General features: G+C 43.2%; 1 protein-coding gene across 1 annotated transcript; it reads right to left on the reverse strand.

Annotated features, from left to right (window-relative positions):
• Positions 1-3,763: 3,763 nt before the first annotated feature.
• Positions 3,764-16,147, reverse strand: LOC121545118 (CAAX prenyl protease 1 homolog). Its single transcript, XM_041855520.2, has 10 exons — positions 15,693-16,147; positions 13,406-13,552; positions 13,175-13,261; positions 12,960-13,076; positions 12,665-12,817; positions 9,739-9,880; positions 9,025-9,200; positions 8,564-8,668; positions 6,850-6,993; positions 3,764-4,983 (listed from the first exon to the last, which is right to left on the reverse strand). Exons 1-10 carry the CDS (start codon positions 15,795-15,797, stop codon positions 4,759-4,761), a joined length of 1,401 nt encoding a protein of 466 aa, XP_041711454.1. The 5' UTR covers positions 15,798-16,147; the 3' UTR covers positions 3,764-4,758.
• Positions 16,148-22,131: the final 5,984 nt, after the last annotated feature.

The raw sequence follows: 22,131 nt of genomic DNA on the forward strand, positions 1-22,131 counted from the left end.
TCCTTAGGGCTAGCAACAAGGCTACCCTTCGGGGGGTCCGAAATTCGAGCCCTCATCCTCACAGTGTCTAGCTGTATCCCCAGGTAGACAATCTGATGAGTGGGCCAGGGCGCGCTCTTTTTCAATTCACAGCGAACCCCAGACTTGTGAGATGCATCACTGTCTGTGTTGTGTGAGTGATCGCCAGCTCTGCTGACGGGCGAGAACCAGTAGGTCGTCCAGGTAGGCTAGTAGCCGTATTCCCTGACGACGCAACAGTTCCAATGCCGCCTCCACACACTTGGAAAATGTGCGAGGTGCCAGGGCGTACCCAAATGGCATCCTCGTGTATTCGTACGCCACCCCTTGAAAGGCGAACCGCAGAAACTTCCTGTGACGCGGCTGAACCGGCACATGAAAGTACGCGTCCTTTAGGTCTATGCTCGTACAAAAGTCCCCTCTCTGGACACATTCCAGCAGACGTTTTGTCGTTAGCATTCGGAAGGGCCGTTTGGTTATGCTCGTTGAGAATGCGTGAATCCAAAATCGGCCTCACTCCCCCCGTCTTTTTGGGCACTAGGAAATAAGGCGAATATAGCCCTTTGTTCCTTTGCTCCCGGGGAACTACTGTCACCGCCTCCTTCGCCAAAAGTTCCGTAATCTCTGTCATCAGAGCGGCCACTTTGTCTGGCGTTTTCATCACCCGTCTCCACCACTCCCCTGAACGGGGTGGGGTCCGGTGGAATTGGAGAGCATAACCCTTCTGCAACGTCTGTTCTAGCCAGCGTGAGAGGGTGCAGCTTCTTCGCCACTGCCAGCAATGCAGAGAAAGTGGCTGGGCGCGAAGCTGTGGTGCATCCAGTAGGAAGGACCTGTATTCCTCTATGGCCCTTACCGCCACTGTTCCCCAACATTGAAGTGGTGGAACAGCCCAAGGTGGGCCTCCCGTGAAAGGGAGAGGAAATGCGTTCTGAGAAAGAAAGAGGAGGAAGGACGTCGGTTAAACCCGTAACCGTCGTATTCCTGCCCTCCTTGAACGCATCGTGGGTCTGAATTGCGCTGACCGAGGCCACAGCCTGCGGCAGGGCACCATCCCCAGCAAGCGATTGCTTCATCTTAGGTGACTGCAATTCGCTATCAGAGCCCTTCACTACAGTACTCCTAGAAGTCTGTAGTATGAGGTCTCTATGAGGTAAAACAAGGCGGCGCCTTGATACCTTCTTAACTTTCACCTTCTGTGTGTGTTCAACTCTGCACCCCTGGTGGGTTGATTCACGCTCAGTGTGGTGAGTACTGGCTCGTTCTGTCAGGGGAGCTGATACTTTGTTTATACCCATAACGCTAGTAATCCTGCCCTCCGTGAACGTAGCATGGGTCTGAATCGCATTAACCGAGACCTTGGTCTGCGATAATGCGCCGTCCCCAGATAGCTGCTGTGTTACAATGCCTGGGGGCGCCGATACTCTGGGCACCTTGGTGACCGCGGTAATCGGGCCCTCCGTGAACGCAGCATGGGTCTCGCTCGTACTAGTGGAGACCTTAGTCTGTACTAGTGCGCCATCCCCAAATAGCGGCTGCATCCTCATGTCAGAATCTGACCGGGACTGCTGCCTTCTATGTAAAGCACTTCTTATACGTGAAGTGTGATGTGACGACCTGATTGAGGTCTTCTGGATACCTACTCTTAGTGCCTGTTCAGCAACGCACCCTCGGTGGGCTGAACGGCTCTTAGAGTGGTAAGGAAGAGAGGGTGAGATTTGAACGCTCTCGGACGTATTATGGAAAAGAGGCTATTTTTTGACAAAGTCAGGTGGAGCCAACTCTTTATTAAACACATCAACAAAAGCATTTACATCAGCACCCGTCCCTTCAACCGAAGGGTGGGGGGGAACAGTGGGCACGTTCGACACCATCAATGCGTCCTCCATCCTCTCCCCCGCGTCCCGTCACGTACGCCTCCTCTTGCCTCCCTTGGAGGGCCAGGTCGGCGTCCTCGTCACCTCCCTCGCCGGCTGTAGTGGGGCTACCGTAGCTGCTGGGAGGGCCGAGCCCACTCCCTTGCTGCTCGTGGCCGCCGGATGACGCCGATTACGCCGCCTCGTCGTAGACCCCGGTCTACTTAGAGGGGCGGAGGTAGATGGCCTTTGGGGAGGAGGGGGCCGAGTCGCCCTGCCAGCGGCAGGTGCTTGGCCAACTGCTTCTTCTCCTCCTCCAACTTCGAAAAACGCTCCGTCGCCTCTTTGACTGTGACCCCAAAGAGGCCGTCGCCAGAGAGGGGGCGTTCAAGAGAGACGTCCTGTCTGCCTCTTTCATGGAAGTCAAAGACAACCAGAGGTGTCGTTCCCCGACCACCGAAGTGGCCATGGATCTCCCCGCGCAGACTGCGGACGCCTGTGTAAGGTGGAGTATGGCGCCAGAAATTCTGGACGCCTCCTCCACCTCCTCCGGTGCCATCTCTGTCTTACCCGTGGTTAAACGGGACAGAGAGGCCGCCAAGAGGGCAATGTTGTTAGCTGCTGCTACAGCTTGGGCTCCCAACCCAAAAGACTTATCTAACAGCGACGCTGTGAGTCGGTCCTTCTGGGATGGCAACGTGGCCTTCTTGGAAGAGGGCCAAGGGCTCGAACCCGGTACGAGATACGCCGCCATGGCGCTCTCTAACCTGGGGATTCCCTGACCCTGAAGCCTTCCTTCCACTCTCGTGAATGGGAGATACGCTTTTACAGGTGAACGCGCCGCTAAAGGTGCCTCCCACGAGCCTCCAACGTACCTAGCCAAAGAAGGCATGGCAGGAGCCACTGGCTCTGCCGCCTTCCTTGGCCTGGAATAAGGACCGCCCTCCATCATATCAACCTCCGGTGCGGAGGGGAAGAGGGGGCAGCTTTATTGCCAGCCGTTGAGCAGCTCTCTCAATGAGACCCGGAAAATCCGCTCTCAGAGAGGCTGCAGCGAAAGAGAGAGCTTCTGATCTCTCAGAGCTCGTATCCCCTTCGCTATAGGGACTACAAGCCCTCTCGCTCTCCAAAGGAAAGGGGGGCTTGAAAGTATGAGGGACGGGGTCCGACTGTTCCATTGGAATGCCAGACCCTTCCTCAAAATCCCTATCTTCCCCCGAGTCTGCGCCGTCGGACGACGCCTCTGAAGCAGAGGCTAGTATCGACAACACATCCTCAAGGGGGGATGTCCTCCCTGAAAACGCCTAACGCTGCTTCCTCTCCTTTAAAGAAAGGAGGGCGCAGGAGGCGCAATCGGGGACTGCAGACGCCTTCCTTGGCATGCTGGGATCCCAAACACACGAAACATAAGTCGTGGTGGTCACCGGCCGCCATGGAAGCGCATCTGCACTGAGCTCTGAAAAGAGCTTTTGGGGGTGGAAAATCTCCCGGTGTGCTCATTTAGACGACGTTGATGACTGGAATATCAACGGTGTTTTCGTCCTGAGTCTTCGTGCTTCGTCTCTTCTTGGCTCTTCAGTCTAGTCATCCAGTCGCTGAAGAAAAAGGGAGGCTGATTGAGGGGAGGCACCCCCTCTTATAGGGACACCTGTACTCCTATTGGCTGTAGGTGTGTGCATAATTTTGTCTCAGGCTGCTGCTGCCTTAGGGCAGAGGGTAAACCATTAGGAGCAGAGCTCCCCTATGGGGCGGAGCTCCACGATATAGAACCAAAGTGCTGGAGTACAGAACCAAAACAAAAACAAAAAATGTCACTGTCCCAATACTTTTGGAGCTCACATGACTCACTACCATTGCAAAGGTGAGACACAAATAGGAAATAAGACAGCTGCTGTGAGGGACTTTATTCACAATATTGCAAGAAAAGTACTGTATGTCCTATATCAAACCAAACACTTGAGTTATGTGATGTGATGTGAGGTGACTTACAGCCACCCCAGTCCCCCAGCCAAGACTGGGTTCACGATCAAACCTCGCACACAGGCACCAGAAGTAGAGAACTAAACAATAACAGAAGATTCCAAACCACATTCAAATATGCCAAAAGTTTGCATTCACTTTTTTCTCCTTTTGCCAAGCTAATCGCTAATCAATTATTTACAAGTACAGTAAGGTCAGACCCTTGTTTATAAACAAGTGCATAAAAAAAAAAAAAAAAAACGAAATTGTGTCAAAAAGAAATGCAGAGAAATGTAACCTAAATTGTTAATTCCTCTGTTCGGTCACAGCCTAGGCAGCAGTATATACTAATAATTAATTGTTGGCCCATTCTCTGTACAAGCAATACATCCTATTGACACTTGATAATCAGGGAGCACAGTTTCTTTTTCAAACCCCTCTAAAAATGGATTGGACCGGGATCGTTACGCTACAGTACAATTTGAGGTTTTATGAGAAAACACTTGGAATGACAAATTCTTAGGGAAGTAAATAAAATTCAAATAAAACTGAGTAAGAAATAAAAACCTTGCCGAAATATAATGAGCAATCCTTGATAAATGTGACCTGTACTAGTGGCAAGTGCTTAAAATAACATTTTAGGGCAATTATTTATGCCCACAATGGTTTTGTGTTTATGACATCTGTTCCTTCATGTTTGCCTAGAATAAGCATAGACGAGATCTCTTCGTCTCACCAAAACCAAACCATTTTGGTATTGTTTAAGTTTGAAATTGAAAAAAGGAACCTAATGGTAAAGATAAAGGATAACAAAAACAAGGAAACAGCGAGAAAGATAGGGGTGGGGAGGACATCAGAGGGCCAGAAGTGGCTTGCGGAGGCCTTTGGGTAGAGGCAGCAGACGTGGCTCTCCCTTCGGGGCCCGTCAGTCCTGCTTCGTGCCTCCCAGGGCCCGTAGGCGCTCCAGAAGGGGAGGGTGGGAGTAGTGCCACATGGAGAAGAGCCAGTCGGCCACAGGGAAGCCCAGGTTGTCTTTGTTGAGCTTGATGAGGGCGGAGTAGAGCTCTGAGGCTCGGCCCATGCCCCGCGCAAAGGCATCCGCCTGGAACTCAAACCTGCGGCTCAGGACCGTCAGACAGAAGGACAGGACCTGGAGGTAAGAAGGGGAAACAATTTCAGTTTTCCTCAGTGAAGTGTCAGAGGTACTCTTAGCATCCCGTCCCCATTGTAACAACCTTTTCTGTTTAAAGCCGACTTAAAGGAGACCACCTGCTCTGATTCTCTGCACATATCAGAACTGCTGATTCCAGACTCTTATTATACTGCTAAATGTATACACTTCACCCCCCATCCCCAAAACACGTGTAAATATTGTACTATAAATAGTGCCTTCCTGTATACTTATACTCAAACATTTTTTCTATTCTACTGCCATTTACTTTAAGTTCGTATTCTTCTTTATTTACTATTTCTTTTTGTTGTTGCATTGTCGAGAAGGAACCTGCAAGTAAGCATTTTGTTGGACGATGTATACCATGTACATACAGTACAACTAATAAAACTTCAACTTTGCTTTTTTACAACCAAATATCTATTTTCTATGTAAATGTCATGTTTTTTTTATAAACTTACCCCAACCAGCGGTTCACTTCCTCATCCTTGTTGTGCAGTACGGGACTCGGAAAGAGCATGAACAAATGCTCCAAAACCATCAAAATTAGTCCTTTTAGAAATGGAAATGTTCTCAGTATAGTGATGCAGGTCTTTAGATGTTGTACACATGAAATTGTGTCATTCCAAACTTTATCCATAACGTTATACTCCATTTTTTGCCACTCCAGCTGTTTCCCCTATCCAGCTGTTCCATTCTCTGTATAGCCTGCTGCTAGAATGGATGGAGAGGTATCACTCGTGTCGCAAACAAAATGGAATATAACGGTGCGGATAACGTTTGGAATGACAATTTCATGTGTACAACATCTAAAGACCTGCATCACTATACTGAGCGCTTTTCCATTTCGAAAAGGTAGTGCTGAGCGATTAACCGAAATGTGTTATTTTCATTGGTTCAATTATTTGAATTCCCGAACTGTGCGATGTAGTTTCCAACAGACCATTATTCAACATAGTTTAGTGCAGAAAAATGTGGTAATGAACTACAATGACCATAATCCATTGCGCGCCTACTTGTCCTGTCTGTGTTTCTTTTACGCCTGCTACGTAAGAATATGTGATTGAGAGGGATAGAGAGCAGTTGGTTCGCGAGGTCTCTCTACCTGAAAGTACATGATCTAAGTGTTGAGAGTTGGTAATCAGCCGTCATAAAAGTATGCCTTACTTCCTTTGAACCACTAAAATTGTGATTTTGTTAGACAGCATAGCCAGCAGCTCTATAGAGATAAGATGACTAAGAAATGTAATATACACAACTGAAATATTTTATTAAAGTAAAGTAATGTGAATAAAGGATGGTTAATAAGTGATAAGCAGTAAATGGGCAGTCACTACCATCATGGGACTTTTATTAATTGTTTTATCTGTGTTGTTACAGCATTCAACCCACACAATACATAGTGCATAAACCGAAAACAGCCATTCTTTTTTAAATAATCAAACCGAAACAATCTCAAAAAGCACTCGGCATTACTAAAAGGACGTATTTGTGTGTTTTTGGGGCATTTGTAAAAACAAAAATAATTATCTGAGCCTTCCTTACTGCACAACGAGGATGAGAAAGTGAATCGCTTGTTCTCAAAAACAACAGAAATCGCTAAAAAGTGTCTCCATCAAAAATAGATTTGGTTGTACATAAAACATTTAATTGTTTTATCCTTTAATAGATACTCTATATTGTAGCTTTAGCTGTATATTTATTTTGATAATATTTACTACTGTGCCCAAGGTATTTTCGCAACAAACTCTGCACAACACTTGCAGTGCCAACAGCTAAGGCCTACATAAAAGTGTATTAAGATGTTAGATATAAATGCATTGTTTAGGCGATGGAGTCACTCACCTCATTATATGGGGAGAAGATGAACTGGAATATGATCATCAACCCAATCAACGTGGGCTGGCTGTCATAGAAACCAAAGGCCATGAACAGCTCCTTCCGTCCAATTAACACAGCAAAGAGGAAAAAGCACAAGAAGGAGTTCATCTGCAAGGACAGAGGCAGGGGAGATTTTTTTTTAACCATTACATAGGTTTCCATCCAATTGGCGACAGATTTTCATGCGAAAATATTCAACAAATCTGCATAAAGAGAATATCACACTCTCACCAGTGGTGTTTTTCCACCAATTATTATTATTTTTTATTTTATTTAACCTTTATTTAACCAGGTAGGCCAGTTGAGAACAAGTTCTTATTTACAACTGCGACCTGGCCAAGATAAAGCAAAGCAGTGTGATAAAAACAACAACAGAGTTACATATGGGGTAAAACAAAACAAAGTCAAAAATACAACAGAAAATATATATAGTGTGTGCAAATGTAGTAAGTTATGGAGGTAAGGCAATAAATAGGCCATAGTGCAAAATAATTACGTATTTAGTATTAACACTGGAGTGATAGATGTGCAGAAGATGATGTGCAAATAGAGATACTGTGGTGCAAATGAGCAAAATAAATAACAATATGGGGATGAGGTAGTTGGGTGGGCTAATTACAGATGGGCTGTGTACAGGTGCAGTGATCGGTAAGCTGATCTGACAACTGATGCTTAAAGTTAGTGAGGGAGATAAGAGTCTCCAGCTTCAGAGAATTTTGCAGTTCGTTCCAGTCATTGGCAGCAGAGAACTGGAAGGAATGGCGGCCAAAGGAGGTGTTGGCTTTGGGGATGACCAGTGAGATATACCTGCTGGAGCGCAGACTACGGGTGGGTGCTGCTATGGTGACCAATGAGCTAAGATAAGGCGGGGATTTGCCTAGCAGAGATTTATAGATGATGGACTTGTTGCGGATGGACTTGTAGTGCACACAAAATGTAATTTTTCGCTTAAGTTGTTATGTACCTAATAAAAATCTAAAGTTGAATGCGTGTCCATCGCATTTTCAAGTCTACTGATAGTTGTCACAAAAACTGTTGCGTTATATAGCAAATGTGCCCACTCTGGTCTTGGCACATGCGCTCTAGCCAACAGCTCGCAGATACAATGAGGGTTGGCTGTGAGGGTAGACTACCGGTAGTCTACATAATGAGATAATTATGGATAAGTGCGAGAATATTTGTATTTGTCAAATGGCAGTCAAGCATCGATCATCAGGTCACCAGAATAAGACCCTCGATATTTATTGGAAAGGAGCATCAAGATCACCGTTTACTTTCACTACAATTTATTTAATCTGTAGCCTAATAAACTGCATGGTTTCCCGAGTCATAGCGTGACTCCAAGTTTACTTTGTTATGGTTATTATATCATTATTTGCGCATAAAAACGTTTTCACCACCACTTCTCGCATAATTAATTTTACCGACACAAAAATATCCCACCATGTCGAACGAACACATTATCTGTCGGCATTTATAAAACTGTACCAAAACTTCCTGTTTCCAACACAGCTGTCGGGATTTATTTTAATTTTTTTACAGTATGACTTTACTCGCATAAAAACTGTGGATGGAAACATGGTTATTGACATTTCTACATCAACATGTGAATTTACAGGACCTGCTAGAGAGTGGCCTATGACATGCAAACACATATCAAGGGAATTCCCAAACAAACCTGACTGATGACAATGTTCTTCACAGTGTGGCCCAACTTCCAGTGGCCCAGCTCGTGGCCCAACACGGCCAAGACCTCTGGGTTGTTGCAGCCTTGCTTCTTGTTCTGAAAAGAGTTAGAACATCAATGGCTTGATTTTAAGGAATGATGTATGAAACACTGACTACAAATACTAGTACACCATCTTATAGGTTTCTATGATAGGACCACCTCAACAAATTAGATTCATAACATGAAAGTTGAAGTGTGCTTGCAGCGCTCTAACCAAGATTCCAAAAATATTCTGTCACGCTGAAGGCGTGCTCTGTAATACTGGACTGCTTTGAAGAAGAAGCTTGCTTCGAAATGCTTCAGCAATAAATATAATTGAAGGAAATCAAGTTGCTGTCCTGAACCTTCTTTCAGTATTTTAGATGAATAACATGTTGACACAGTTCTCTGTGTAAAGGAGTAAGTCTGACCTTGGGCTTGGCTTTGGCCTCGGTTGGTGTGTCAGTCTCCTCTGCTGGCACAGTCTCTGGCTCTCCGTCCTTGTTGAGGGGGGAGTAGTCCTCCATCAGGGTGTCGAACAACACTATGCGCTTGTTCTTGAAGAACCCATAGAAGTAAGCGTTACTGTGGGAGGAGCGCTTGGAACCTGGAAGAGTAGGTCAAAACAGATTAGGGCTGTCAGAGTAATAAATCAGTTAACCTTTTGAAATTTTAGTGCACAAAATCTTTTTTTTTTTCATCGTGATTAATCGCATTGTCTGAAAGCATTCAAAATACACTGAAAACATCCCAAATACATAATCTATAAAGCTAAAAACAATGCAATGTAAAAACAAGTTGATATTGAGGTTAAAGAAAGTGTGCTTTCTCAATTTACCTAACCGTTACTTTAGACAAATCAAGATGTCAATATTCTTGTAATGTTTTTTGTATGAAAAATCGTAGATTACAGCTTAATTTGAGCAAATTCGATTACATTGTTTTAGTGCTTGACAGCCCTAATTACAATACAACTTTATTGTCCATATATGTTACAGCGAAAATGTGTACCCCCCCCACTTATGCCTTGGTCTCCTCAGTGCCCATTATAACTTGGTCTCCTCTGATAAACAATTATAGATACAGTGGAAGCTGTCACATCTTTTGGACAAAACTAGTTGTTGAGTTCATGCATTGTGCCTTACCTTCTACTACATAGACCTTAGTGAGGGGGAAACTGATAGACTTGGACATGCTCTCAATCTCTTCCTTCAGCTCGCCCTCTGGCAAAGGGGTGAACTTGTCAAATAGGGGAGCAATGTAGTCAGCATAGATGGTCACCAGCACCTAAGAGAGGAAGAATGATCAGAATGAAATACATTAGACTAACTTGACTATAGCTTAACTCATTAAGCATCATTTAATCGCTTGAGCCTATAATACAACTGCTTTTTCAAGGTAGCCGCCACACCGGCGGTCACGAGTCATGACAGCAGTCAAATTCCACTTGACCGTTTAGTCACGGTAACTTGGTTTCTCCAAGCTCTGATGCTGCTGATGGTCATTAGGAGCCTACCAAACTTGCTAACTGCCTGGTACTCAGCACTCTATTGTCCCTCTAATCACTCTGACATCAATGCAAATGTTTTTGAAAATCAAATCAAACACTTAGTGAGAGCCCATGAGCTCTTGTTGCGCAACATTTCTATAGGCTATGCAATTGCATGAGAAAACATAGTTTTGATGGCCTCTATTAAAAGAGGATCCCATTAGCTTTCTATAGGCTAGGCCTACTATATTTATGTATCAACTTTCCTAATATTAAGCACATTGATTCGCTTTACAACAGGAGTATAACCTACCTGGCTGCCATGAAAATGAACCACGGGAAAAGCGTCCTCCATTCGCTATTTAAGTGCAATAGATTTCATGTATTTTATTTCCCCCATGCACCTGTTCCGAGACAGGTGCATGATAATGGTCAATTCTAAATCCAAACTAATTTCACAAATATATTATTTAGTATATGTAAAGACAACATTCAATTAAGAATCGTCTGATGGGTGACAATATTAGCCTATTACTTGTGAATGATATATTATCACTTGTGAATGATGCCCAGCGCGTGCAGTAAGGCAAGAAACAGCACGCCTTTTTTTGGCGACTTTTTCAAATCACAGTTGCACACATAATGTAGCCTAGCCCATAGGCCTATATGTATCATAACTAAAGTGGCCAAATAACTTTTAAAATTAAGCACATGAATCCGCTTTACAACCGATGTAGAGGCTAACTGGCATACATAGGCGGCACGTGAGTTTCAAGTTTGGGGAAGATCATTTTCACCATAAAAATGCACCTTTATAATAAAGCATTACATGCATAATCGCATTTGCGGTCACCTTTGAGAACAGTGTTTTCCCGCTATTTGATTGTATTTTGGAACAGTCGCTGTGTGTGCATTGCTGTGAAGAAATAGTTGATCAAATAGTTTATCAACATTTTAAGCTAAACATTCTGATCCAGTTGCATCAGCTTCATTGCTTTTTAAAGTTTGTTTTTTATGCGAGTGGTTGTATTAATTTGGGATCTATAGCATTCCACAACTGTCCCAGAGTATGTTTGGAATATTTATTAGAATAGGTACACTTTTGTATTATGGGGGATAGTAGATTGACATAGGCTAGTGCAGGGATCATCAACTAGATTCAGGCGCGGGCCGATTTGTACTTGAGTGGATGGTCGGGGGGCCGGAACATAATTACGTATAATTTGTAGACTGCAAATTGACCGCAAGAAGGCCAAACAGATATAATAATTTCAAACCTTGCTTATATTTGTATATGATCGTGTGTCTCTATTATGGTGGAAATAATTTACATGGGAACAGATTTCCTAAATTAAAACCACTTGGAGCTGATTCCTGGTGTTTTTACATTTTTTTTTTACGTCCAACAATGAAAATGCTCAGAAAACATGGGGGGCCAAATAAGGCCCACGGGCCGCCAGTTGGGGAACCGTGGGCTAGTGCTTTTGCTGTTCGTTAAGCCTACTCAGCTTGTTGGCTGACGAAAAGTATGCTAAATGTGGACAGTTCTTCTAACATCTTCAATATGCCCCTCGGAATTCGATACGAATCTTCACTTGTAGCCTACTTCTTAGCTGAGATGTCTGTGAGAAGGACCCGATCACATGATGGGCATTGGCTAATAAGAATTGAGATATCTGAGAGAGCCATGTGAGTGAGAGGTGCTTCGGAGCACGGCAGCCGGGAGAAGGGAATTATAATTATTATATTCAGCCCAAGTGCACAACAAGTGGCCGCAAAAGGCATACATTTTTACAGTACTCCTGAGTGGCGCAGTGGTCTAAGGCACTGCATCGCAGTGCTAACTGTGCCACTAGAGATCCTGGTTCGAATCCAGGCTCTGTCGCAGCCGGCCGCGACCGGGAGACTAATGGGCGGCGCACAATTGGCCCAGCGTCGTCCAGGGTAGGGGAGGGAATGGCCGGCAGGGATGTAGCTCAGTTGATAGAGCATGGCGTTTGCAACGCCAGGGTTGTGGGTTCGATTCCCACGGGTGGCCAGTATAAAAAAATATGTATTCACTAACTGTAAGTCGCTCTGGATAAGAGCGTCTGCTAAATTACTAAAATGTAAATGTAATTTTTTAGGGGGCATTATGGTCACACAAGGGGGCCTCCGCCGGGAAATTCAAGGCCTGGTGAGAAAATGATCAAGTGCTTGTCAAATTGTGAATGAGTGACTGATGAAGTGTGTTCAGCCTGCACAAGAAACAAATCATAGCTCATGCCTTTCATGCAACTTTTCTGTTCTTCTGAAATAGACTACATTTTCTTCATATCATGTTTCTTTAGACCAGTCTAAAATAAATAATGGATTTATTGTGATGGTGTAGGCTATATTAAAATGGATTTAGACTTTTTTTTAAATGTAGATGTTCCAAAGGTCTGCATCAGTGGCTTGTAGGCTATGCATGGAAGCCAGGAGATGCTAAACGTGTTTATGTTAATTAACGGTCAATTACCGTGAGACCGGCAGTTATTTGCTTGACAATCACCAGCTGACAAAATGTCATGACTGCCACAGCCCTAGGTAAAATGACTAACCAGAGAGACCCCCAGTGTGAAGAGCCAGGCGTAGATGAAGAAGAAGTCTCCACCAATCTTGATGATGTAGAGGAGCAGTGAGGTCACTGGCAACAAGATACACTGGGTCACAATAAACTTCTTCACAGCATCCTTCAGGAAGAACCCCAGCGTCTGGAAGGAGAACCATAGATGCCAACAAAAAGCATAGAGACTGGGTGTTTAAAACCATGCCAGTGAAAAAGTGTAATTGATTCAAACTACGAAACGTTTGTCTGTATAATAAGGATGTCGCCAGAGAGTTTGGACAATGTACCTGCTGGTTGAAGCCATGCTTCTCCTCAATGACAAAGGTGTTGTAGATACTCCAGGGAAGGCCAGTGAAGGCACTGAACAGAGTCGCAAGCATCAGAAACGAAAGAGACTGGAAGATCTAAAAGAAAAAGAACCATTGAAATATATGGAATGATTCAAGAAAATAAACATTTGTAATACTGGACCGATAATTTTAACCGTGGAGCATGCACACACTTCATACTCTGGACCCAATCCAAAACGAGCAGTCACAGTCCCAGCAACTTTCCAAAGAAAAGGGATTCCACCAAGGAGCAGGATCAGCTATGAGACAACACAACAGTGTTAAAAACACACAATTCACTCTGTGTGGTGATACGCTCTGTAAGCAGATAAATAGGAGGCAGCTACGTTCTAATATAACAAAGTAGGTCCTAACAAACCAATGGATCTTTTAGTTGTACCCACCGTCCCCTCAGTTTCTGAATACAGTCCAGACCAGAAACTGAAGTTGCTCTTGTCCAGTTGATAAAGACGTGACTTCTCAAAGGTGTCCGTGTCCATGATCTTCCCCAACTCTTGTGGCACGTGCATGGTCGACCTGTATATCCTCCGCTGTGTGGTTAGAAGACAACTTATCCATATTATTTTTCCATTCATATAGCTCATCCAAAAGGCAATTTCCATGTTACAGAATGACTCGTGGGGTCTCAAGTTGCAGTACAAAGATGAGATAGCCTCTACAAATCCAAGTGTGGATTGGACAAGCCTCCACTCCAGTCTCTAGCTTTTAGATAAAACAATTCCAAACAGTCCTTTACAAGCCAGAATGTTGACTAAACTGCAATTGAACTTACTCTGCCAATTGTCAGTGTGGTTGGTCCTTCAGCTGGTCGAAATTTGAGAAATATCAACAGGAAAGTATTATTAAACCGACTCAAAGACGCAGGTCTCTGTGGCTATCACGATTTACTTGCTCATCAACAAAGGCACGTGCACAAGACAGAAGGAAGTACATGCAAGCAAATTCTTGCAGGCACTTAACTACAATATTTTGCTAATATAATAGGTGATAGATATTTGGCAGTACCGGCGCTCTAAAAAGTTGGGTAAATAATACTTTCCTGTGGATATTTTGTCTCAAATTTCAACCAGCTGAAGGACCAACTGCACAGACAACCCGTAGAGTAGCTAAATTCAAATGTAATTGTATTCATCATTCTGGCTAGCAGTGCTTTGTTTCAGACTGTATATCAACAATTGGTATCACAGTCTGATTTATTAGGCAATCCCGAAGACAGCTTCGTTCTTGGCAAAATATTGAGACTGGCAAACACAGATTTTCATGCGAATATTCCAAAAAACGAAACGAAAATATGCACATTTTCCCACCAGTAGTGTTTCCACCAAAATGACTTGTTGTGGATAAAAATCACTTCGTGTTGATTTTTTCGCTTACGTTTTCATATACCGAATAAAAATCTAAAGTTCAATGTGTTTCCATCGCATTTTCAACTCTACCGATAGTTGTGTCACAAAAACTGTGTTAAATAGCAAATGTGCCTACTTTGGTCTTGGCACATGCACTCTAGCCAACAGCTTGCAAATACAGTGCGGGTAGTCTAGTCTACATGATTAGATTATTATGGATAGCCTAAGAGCGAGAATATTTGTATTTGTCAAACGGAAGTCAAGCATCGATTATCATGTCACTAAAATAAGGGCCTAGATATTTATTGAAAAAGAGCATCAAGATCACCGTGCACTTTCACCACCCTGTGAAGTTCATAACTTATTTCATCTGTAGCCTAATAAACTGCATGCTTTCCCGAGTCGTAGTGGGAGGACCACACACCATATCATTGCGTGACTCCAAGTTATTTCGATATGGTTATGATATCAAAGTTATTTCGATATGGTTATGATATCAATATTTCCGCATAAAGGTGTTTCCACCTCTATTTCTCACATAATACATTTTAGACACAAAAAGACCCCACCATGTCGAAGAAACAAATGATCTGTCAGCAATTTAAAAATAGTACCGACACTTCCCGTTTCTAGCACAGCTGGCCTGATTTTTTTTTTATATGGTATGACTTTACTCATAAAAACTGTGGACAGAAACGTGGTTATTTAAACAATATAAATGAAACTGAGTCAGCATGCTGCTATCTAGCTCTCGAAAACCCTTCTCAGTGTGTTGGGTTTTCAGCCATTACATTCGCCCACATTTGGCTCCTTGTAAACTACAACTCCGACACTGTAGTAGTTTTGCACAGATCCATACACTGTGTCTCCAGATGACAAACTACACTTCCTCCCCAGTTATCTTACACACAGCGGTGTTCAGAGCATGCTAGATAGCTAATTGGCAATGGTGGCGGCCTGTGTTCCATAATCAAGTGCTGTAACATGGAGATATGGCAGTGTGGGAACACTAACCCTAAAAAACCTAGCTAGTAATTTACCTTTTGTTTTTTTATTTAAGTATTTATGGCTGATAACAAAGACACGTTCCTTATGTTTCCAAAACAGTTCCGAGCAAAGCAATGCGTGTTAATGTTTAGAACAAGCGTCGGGGCTCTTAACAAACATCCCCGGTCAGAAGGTACTATTGTCAAGAGGCGCTAAAGTAGTTAGCTAGTAGCGTCTATGAATGGGCAGCGGCTAGCTAGCCAGCTGTGCAATGCAGTAATGGTAGCCTTGTGCGGTATAGACAGAGAGACAGTTACAAAACAAAGTAAACAATTACCTGTCTGTACGCAAGGTAGGCCTCCCATAGATAAACCGTCCACGAGAACACCAGAACAGCATAAAATATCTTATTTTCAATTGGTAGGTCAAGTATCGTTTCCATCTTTATTCTGGCCTGTCTCTATTTGAAGTTACCAAGGTAGCTAGTTTGACTGCCGCCCGTTGTTCATACGCCTTCCGGTCTTTATTCAGAAGATAATACTTTTTATATTTAAATAACTTAGTTATGTTTATATACGCAGTTTAAATTGACTAGCATTCACCAAACCACTCAAAATGATGGCTAGCTCATTCGCTTCCAAATTCCATTCATTCATGCAATGGTATGCTCAGTGCAGCAGTTCATTTTGTTCCCCGTAAAACAAATGGTTGCAATAACTAGTTCCATGCTTATAGTGAGCAATAGTAATAGCAAAGATTTCTATAACTAAACCAAGATAGACCACAGCCTGTCGTTTTAAATGTGAACAAAGAGTAAATGTGGGCAGAACAAGCAAGGAGGTTGGCAGAGCCAAGCACGAGCTAGTGAGATCATATTGGCTCGTTCTATAATATATTTGCATATTTGCGTTAGGGAACGCCTACTGTGTGCCCCTGTGCAATAACTAAATTCGCCCATTTTTAGATTTTACATTTTAGTCATTTAGCAGACGCTCTTATCCAGAGCGACTTACAGTTAGTGAATACATATATATATTTTTTAAATACTGGCCCCTCGTGGGAATCGAACCCACAACCCTGGCGTTGCAAACGCCATGCTCTATCAACTGAGCTACATCCCTGCCGGCCATTCCCTCCCGTCTCCCGGTCGCTGCGACAGAGCCTGGATTCGAACCAGGATCTCTAGTGGCACAGTTAGCACTGCGATGCAGTGCCTTAGACCACTGCGCCACTCAGGAGACCACTGCGCCCTTGCCACTGCGCCCTTGCACTCCTTCTAAACAAAACAATTTATTTTAAACTTTGGCAAAGGGTAAAATCGACCACTGCGCCCTTTCACTCCTTCTAAACAAAACAATTTATTTTAAACTTTGGCAAAGGGTAAAATCTACAAAACTTAGTCCACTCTGTTCCACTCATATTCTAGTTTTGGGAAAGGCAAACTGTACTGAGATCAAATGTTTCATCGATGAGAACATTTGCATAATGTTGGCCAAAATCAATCTCGCTCCATCTTCTCCCACTGCAGGCCACTGGGCTTCCTCTCATCACCATATGTGGTAGTGAGTAGAAACGCAAAACGGATGATTCACACTTATACATCTGGTGAAATATCTGCCACATTGTTCTATCTGTGCTACAAGTGTAGGTAGCTGCGTCCTGGACCAAGTATGTCTCGGAGTAGTGGGTGTGTCGAAAGGAGTGCGTGTGTCAAAAGCACTCTGCTATAGGTTAGACGCTCTTGATTGAACGGTGTTGTCTATGCCATTAAAAGTGTTCCCATTTGTCAATTCCAGACCGTTCTCTACCTGATGTTGCAAAGACTTCTGACAAGAAGGGGGTAGCTGCAGCTCAATATGGCGACCAGAGTATGGGTGAGTGGGTGTGTCGAAGGGCAAGTAGTGGGCGTGTGGAAAGGAGTGGGTTTGTCGACAGCGCTCTGCTATAGGTTAGGGTTAGGTGGTTTTGATTGAGCGTTGGTTTTTTTTTCTACCATTTCTTACCACGGAACTACACAACCATACCGCAAGTGTTTGGACTTCTGTTTTGAAGCCAGAGGATGAGTCTGAGTCATATTTCATTGTTAGTTTTACACAAATAATTGTACATTCTCAGTTATAAAACTGACAATTGTTTATTTTTTGACTAAAAAGTACTCATGATGGCTGGGTGTTGCTTCATGTGTTGTATGCGTGTGCTTATTGTGACTGTTACCAGGTAGATACAGTGGGGGGAAAAAGTATTTAGTCAGCCACCAATTGTGCAAGTTCTACCACTTAGAAAGATGAGAGAGGCCTGTAATTTTCATCATAGGTACACGCAGGGGCGGTGTGTTCATTAGGGCGATATGGGCGACGCACTGCCAAACGGGAAAAGGAAGGGATTTTTTTTCTAATCAATTATATCACGGCAACAGTAGTTATCAGTGTTCTAATCTAGACGTCTGATCTGCCACTAAATGTCCAATCAGGCTAAAGTCGTGCTTCAAATGGCCCCGCCCCTTTTGGGGCGATTTCAGTCAGGTTGAAAATCGCCCAGGGGTCTCTCATAGACTATCATGTAAAATCTTTTTTTTTCAAATATCAGAGCTTTCAATACAATCTCTATGGGTTTCTGAGGGCTTGCACTTACGCGCTTTCGTCATACGTAACATAACCATGAACGTAACTAAGAAAAGAGCGGGTAGCAGCGTCAATCAATTCACGTACTACTATCAACATGGCTAGCGTTCAGTGCAACTCAATTGTCTCTTTGAAAGAAGTTCACATCAAAGACTATTCAAAACGAGCTACTGGAGTGTATGCTAGCGGTCATGAGGGAACATATTGTGGAGGAGGTGAAGTCGGCGAACTTCGTAGCTATCCAAGCTGACGAGACCACGGACGTTTCTACACAGACACAGCTGGTGCTTGTGCTGAGGTACATAGATAGCAACCACAAAGTGCAGGAGCGCTTTTTTGAGTTCCTTCCCATCTCGGAATCAACCTCAGTCTCAATCGCCAGTGTGCTTTTGGAGAGACTGAACGGTCTTTTTGCCGACGACGTGAAAGTCAAACTGTGGTGCACTGGCACTGTACCAGGTTCTCATGAGCTACAACCTCCAGGAGACGTTCTCTGAGACTGTGACTCTGTTGAACATCCTCATAACTACTCCCATGACAACAGCTGAAGCTGAGAGATGTTTCTCAACTTTGACACGAGTTAAGACATTCCCTGCGAAATTCAATGGGCCAGGAACGTCTGAATGCACTGGCCATGCTTTCCATGGAGAGGGAACTAGTCCTCAGCATGCCTGATTTCAATGAGAAAGTCATTGACCGCTTTGCTGCATTGAAAGAGAGAAGAGAACAGTTTCAGTACAAGTAATGTAGCCTCTCTCTCTCTTTGTCCCTCCCTGTCGGTCTCTTTAACACACACACGCCCAAATCAGTTCACAGTTGATGTTGTTTAAAATAGTTATTTTTCATTTAAAAAAAAGTAAAAAAATAATAATAATCTGTTCATGTTCATTTTTACAAATCTATACAATTGGCCAGAATATGGTTGTTCATATTTACAAATCTATACAATTGGCCAGAATATGGTTGTTCATTTTTACAAAGCCATACAGATAGCTGTGTTTACCTTTTCTAGAAATTATTTTCAAATTCTGTTTTCAGGCAAAATGTCTATCACTGTTCATTTTCACAAATCTATACAAGAGGGCAGAATATGGAAGTCTATAAAAATGTCTTATTACCAATAACTTGCATCAATGTTTTCAGTAGCCTCTATCAAAAGCTCCTGCTTGCTTGTTGTGAATTATGCTCATGTGCACATATTTCCAATTCAACCATGAGGCAAAAAATGTGGTAAAAGCTCTTGTTGATCCTGCAATCTGAACAAATACCAAGATGCTGTATTTTCAGCTGATATTTCATTTGTTTATGGAAATGCATATTGTTTATGCAGTGTTGAGGAATGTGAAAGAACACCCTTGATTATTTTTACTGTGATAACTTATTTTGCTTTTGTAAGCCAACACTTTTGAGATCAGTCAATAAATGCTTCTGGCATTGACTTATATGCTGCCCCTGTCTTCATGTTGTTGCTGGACATATCTTTTTTTAAATGTGTGTAGGTCACCTAAATCATCAGAAAAATTGCCCCCCCTGAGAATTTTTTCAGGAGCCGCCACTGGGTACACGTCAACTATGACAGACAAAATGAGGAAAAAAAATCCAGAAAATCAAATTGTAGGATTTTTAATGAATTTATTTGCAAATTATGGTGGAAAATAAGTATTTGGTCAATAACAAAAGTTTCTCAATACTTTGTTATATACCCTTTGTTGGCAATGACACAGGTCAAACGTTTTCTGTAAGTCTTCACAAGGTTTTCACACACTGTTGCTGGTATTTTGGCCCATTCCTCCATGCAGATCTCCTCTAGAGCAGTGATGTTTTGGGGCTGTCGCTGGGCAACACGGACTTTCAACTCCCTCCAAAGATTTTCTATGGGGTTGAGATCTGGAGACTGGCTAGGCCACTCCAGGACCTTGAAATGCTTCTACGAAGCCACTCCTTCGTTGCCCGGGCGGTGTGTTTGGGATCATTGTCATGCTGAAAGACCCAGCCACGTTTCATCTTCAATGCCCTTGCTGATGGAAGGAGGTTTTCACTCAAAATCTCACGATACATGGCCCCATTCATTCTTTCCTTTACACGGATCAGTCGTCCTGGTCCCTTTGCAGAAAAACAGCCCCAAAGCATGATGTTTCCACCCCCCATGCTTCACAGTAGGTATGGTGTTCTTTGGATGCAACTCAGCATTCTTTGTCCTCCAAACACGACGAGTTGAGTTTTTACCAAAAAGTTCTATTTTGGTTTCATCTGACCATATGACATTCTCCCAATCCTCTTCTGGATCATCCAAATGCACTCTAGCAAACTTCAGACGGGCCTGGACATGTACTGGCTTAAGCAGGGGGACACGTCTGGCACTGCAGGATTTGAGTCCCTGACGGCGTAGTGTGTTACTGATGGTAGGCTTTGTTACTTTGGTCCCAGCTCTCTGCAGGTCATTCACTAGGTCCCCCCCATGTGGTTCTGGGATTTTTGCTCACTGTTCTTGTGATCATTTTGACCCCACGGGGTGAGATCTTGCGTGGAGCCCCAGATCGAGGGAGATTATCAGTGGTCTTGTATGTCTTCCATTTCCTAATAATTGCTCCCACAGTTGATTTCTTCAAACCAAGCTGCTTACCTATTGCAGATTCAGTCTTCCCAGCCTGGTGCATGTCTACAATTTTGTTTCTGGTGTCCTTTGACAGCTCTTTGGTCTTGGCCATAGTGGAGTTTGGAGTGTGACTGTTTGAGGTTGTGGACAGGTGTATTTTATACTGATAACAAGTTCAAACAGGTGCCATTAATACAGGTAACGAGTGGAGGACAGAGGAGCCTCTTAAAGAAGAAGCTACAGGTCTGTGAGAGCCAGAAATCTTGCTTGTTTGTAGGTGACCAAATACTTATTTTCCACCATAATTTGCAAATAAATTCATTAAAAATCCTACAATGTGATTTTCTGGATTTTCTTTTCTCATTTTGTCTGTCATAGTTGACGTGTACCTATGATGAAAATTACAGGCCTCTCTCATCTTTTTAAGTGGGAGAACTTGCACAATTGGTGGCTGACTACTTTTTCCCCCCACTGTATACTGTAGATACAATCATCACACTCTCACTCTAAAAAAAAGGGGTACAATGTGAAGGTACATTTCTGTTTCCCAGGGTACAAATGTATTTTGTGTACCCTCAATACCCTTAATACCCACCATAAGGTACAATTATTCATTTTTGTTACCTAAAACTAATGGCTTTATCACTGGGGTGGTACCCTAAAAAGGCACATTTGTAAGTGGGAGAACTTGCACAATTGGTGGCTGACTAAATACTTTTTTTCCACTGTATGTGTTGTGTTAATTGCGTTGTTTGCTCTATAACCTGTTAGTTCATATGCCTTGCGACCATGATATATACAGTTGAAGTCGGAAGTTTACATACATTTAGGTTGGAGTCATTAAAACTTGTTCTTCAACCACTCCACAAATTTCTTGTTAACTAACTATAGTTTTGGCAAGTCGGTTAGGACATCTACTTTGTGCATGACAAGTAATTTTTCCAACAATTGTTTACAGACAGATTATTTCACTTATAATTCACTGTATCACCATTCCAGTGACTCAGAAGTTTACATACACTAAGTTGACTGTGCCTTTAAACAGCTTGGAAAATTCCAGAAAATGATGTCATGGCTTTAGAAGCTTCTGGTAGGCTAATTGACATCATTTAAGTCAATTGGAGGTGTACCTGTGGATGTATTTCAAGGCCTACCTTCAAACTCAGTGCCTCTTTGCTTGACATCATGGGAAAATCAAAAGAAATCAGCCAAGACCTCAGAAAAACAATTTTAGACCTCCACAACTCTGGTTCATCCTTGGGAGCAATTTCCAAATGCCTGAAGGTACCACGTTCATCTGTACAAACAATAGTATGCAAGTATAAACACCATGGGACCACGCAGCCGTCATATCGCTCAGGAAGGAGACGTGTTCTGTCTCCTAGAGATGAACATACTTTTGTGTGAAAAGTGCAAATCAATTCCAGGTCAACAGCAAAGGACCTTGTGAAGATGCTGGAGGAAACAGGTACAAAAGTATCTATATCCACAGCAAAACAAGTCCTATATCGACATAACCTGAAAGGCCGCTCAGCAATGAAGAAGCAACTGCTCCAAAA

The sequence above is a fragment of the Coregonus clupeaformis genome, chromosome 29 (assembly GCF_020615455.1).
Source record: "Coregonus clupeaformis isolate EN_2021a chromosome 29, ASM2061545v1, whole genome shotgun sequence".
NCBI classification, from domain to species: domain Eukaryota; kingdom Metazoa; phylum Chordata; class Actinopteri; order Salmoniformes; family Salmonidae; genus Coregonus; species Coregonus clupeaformis.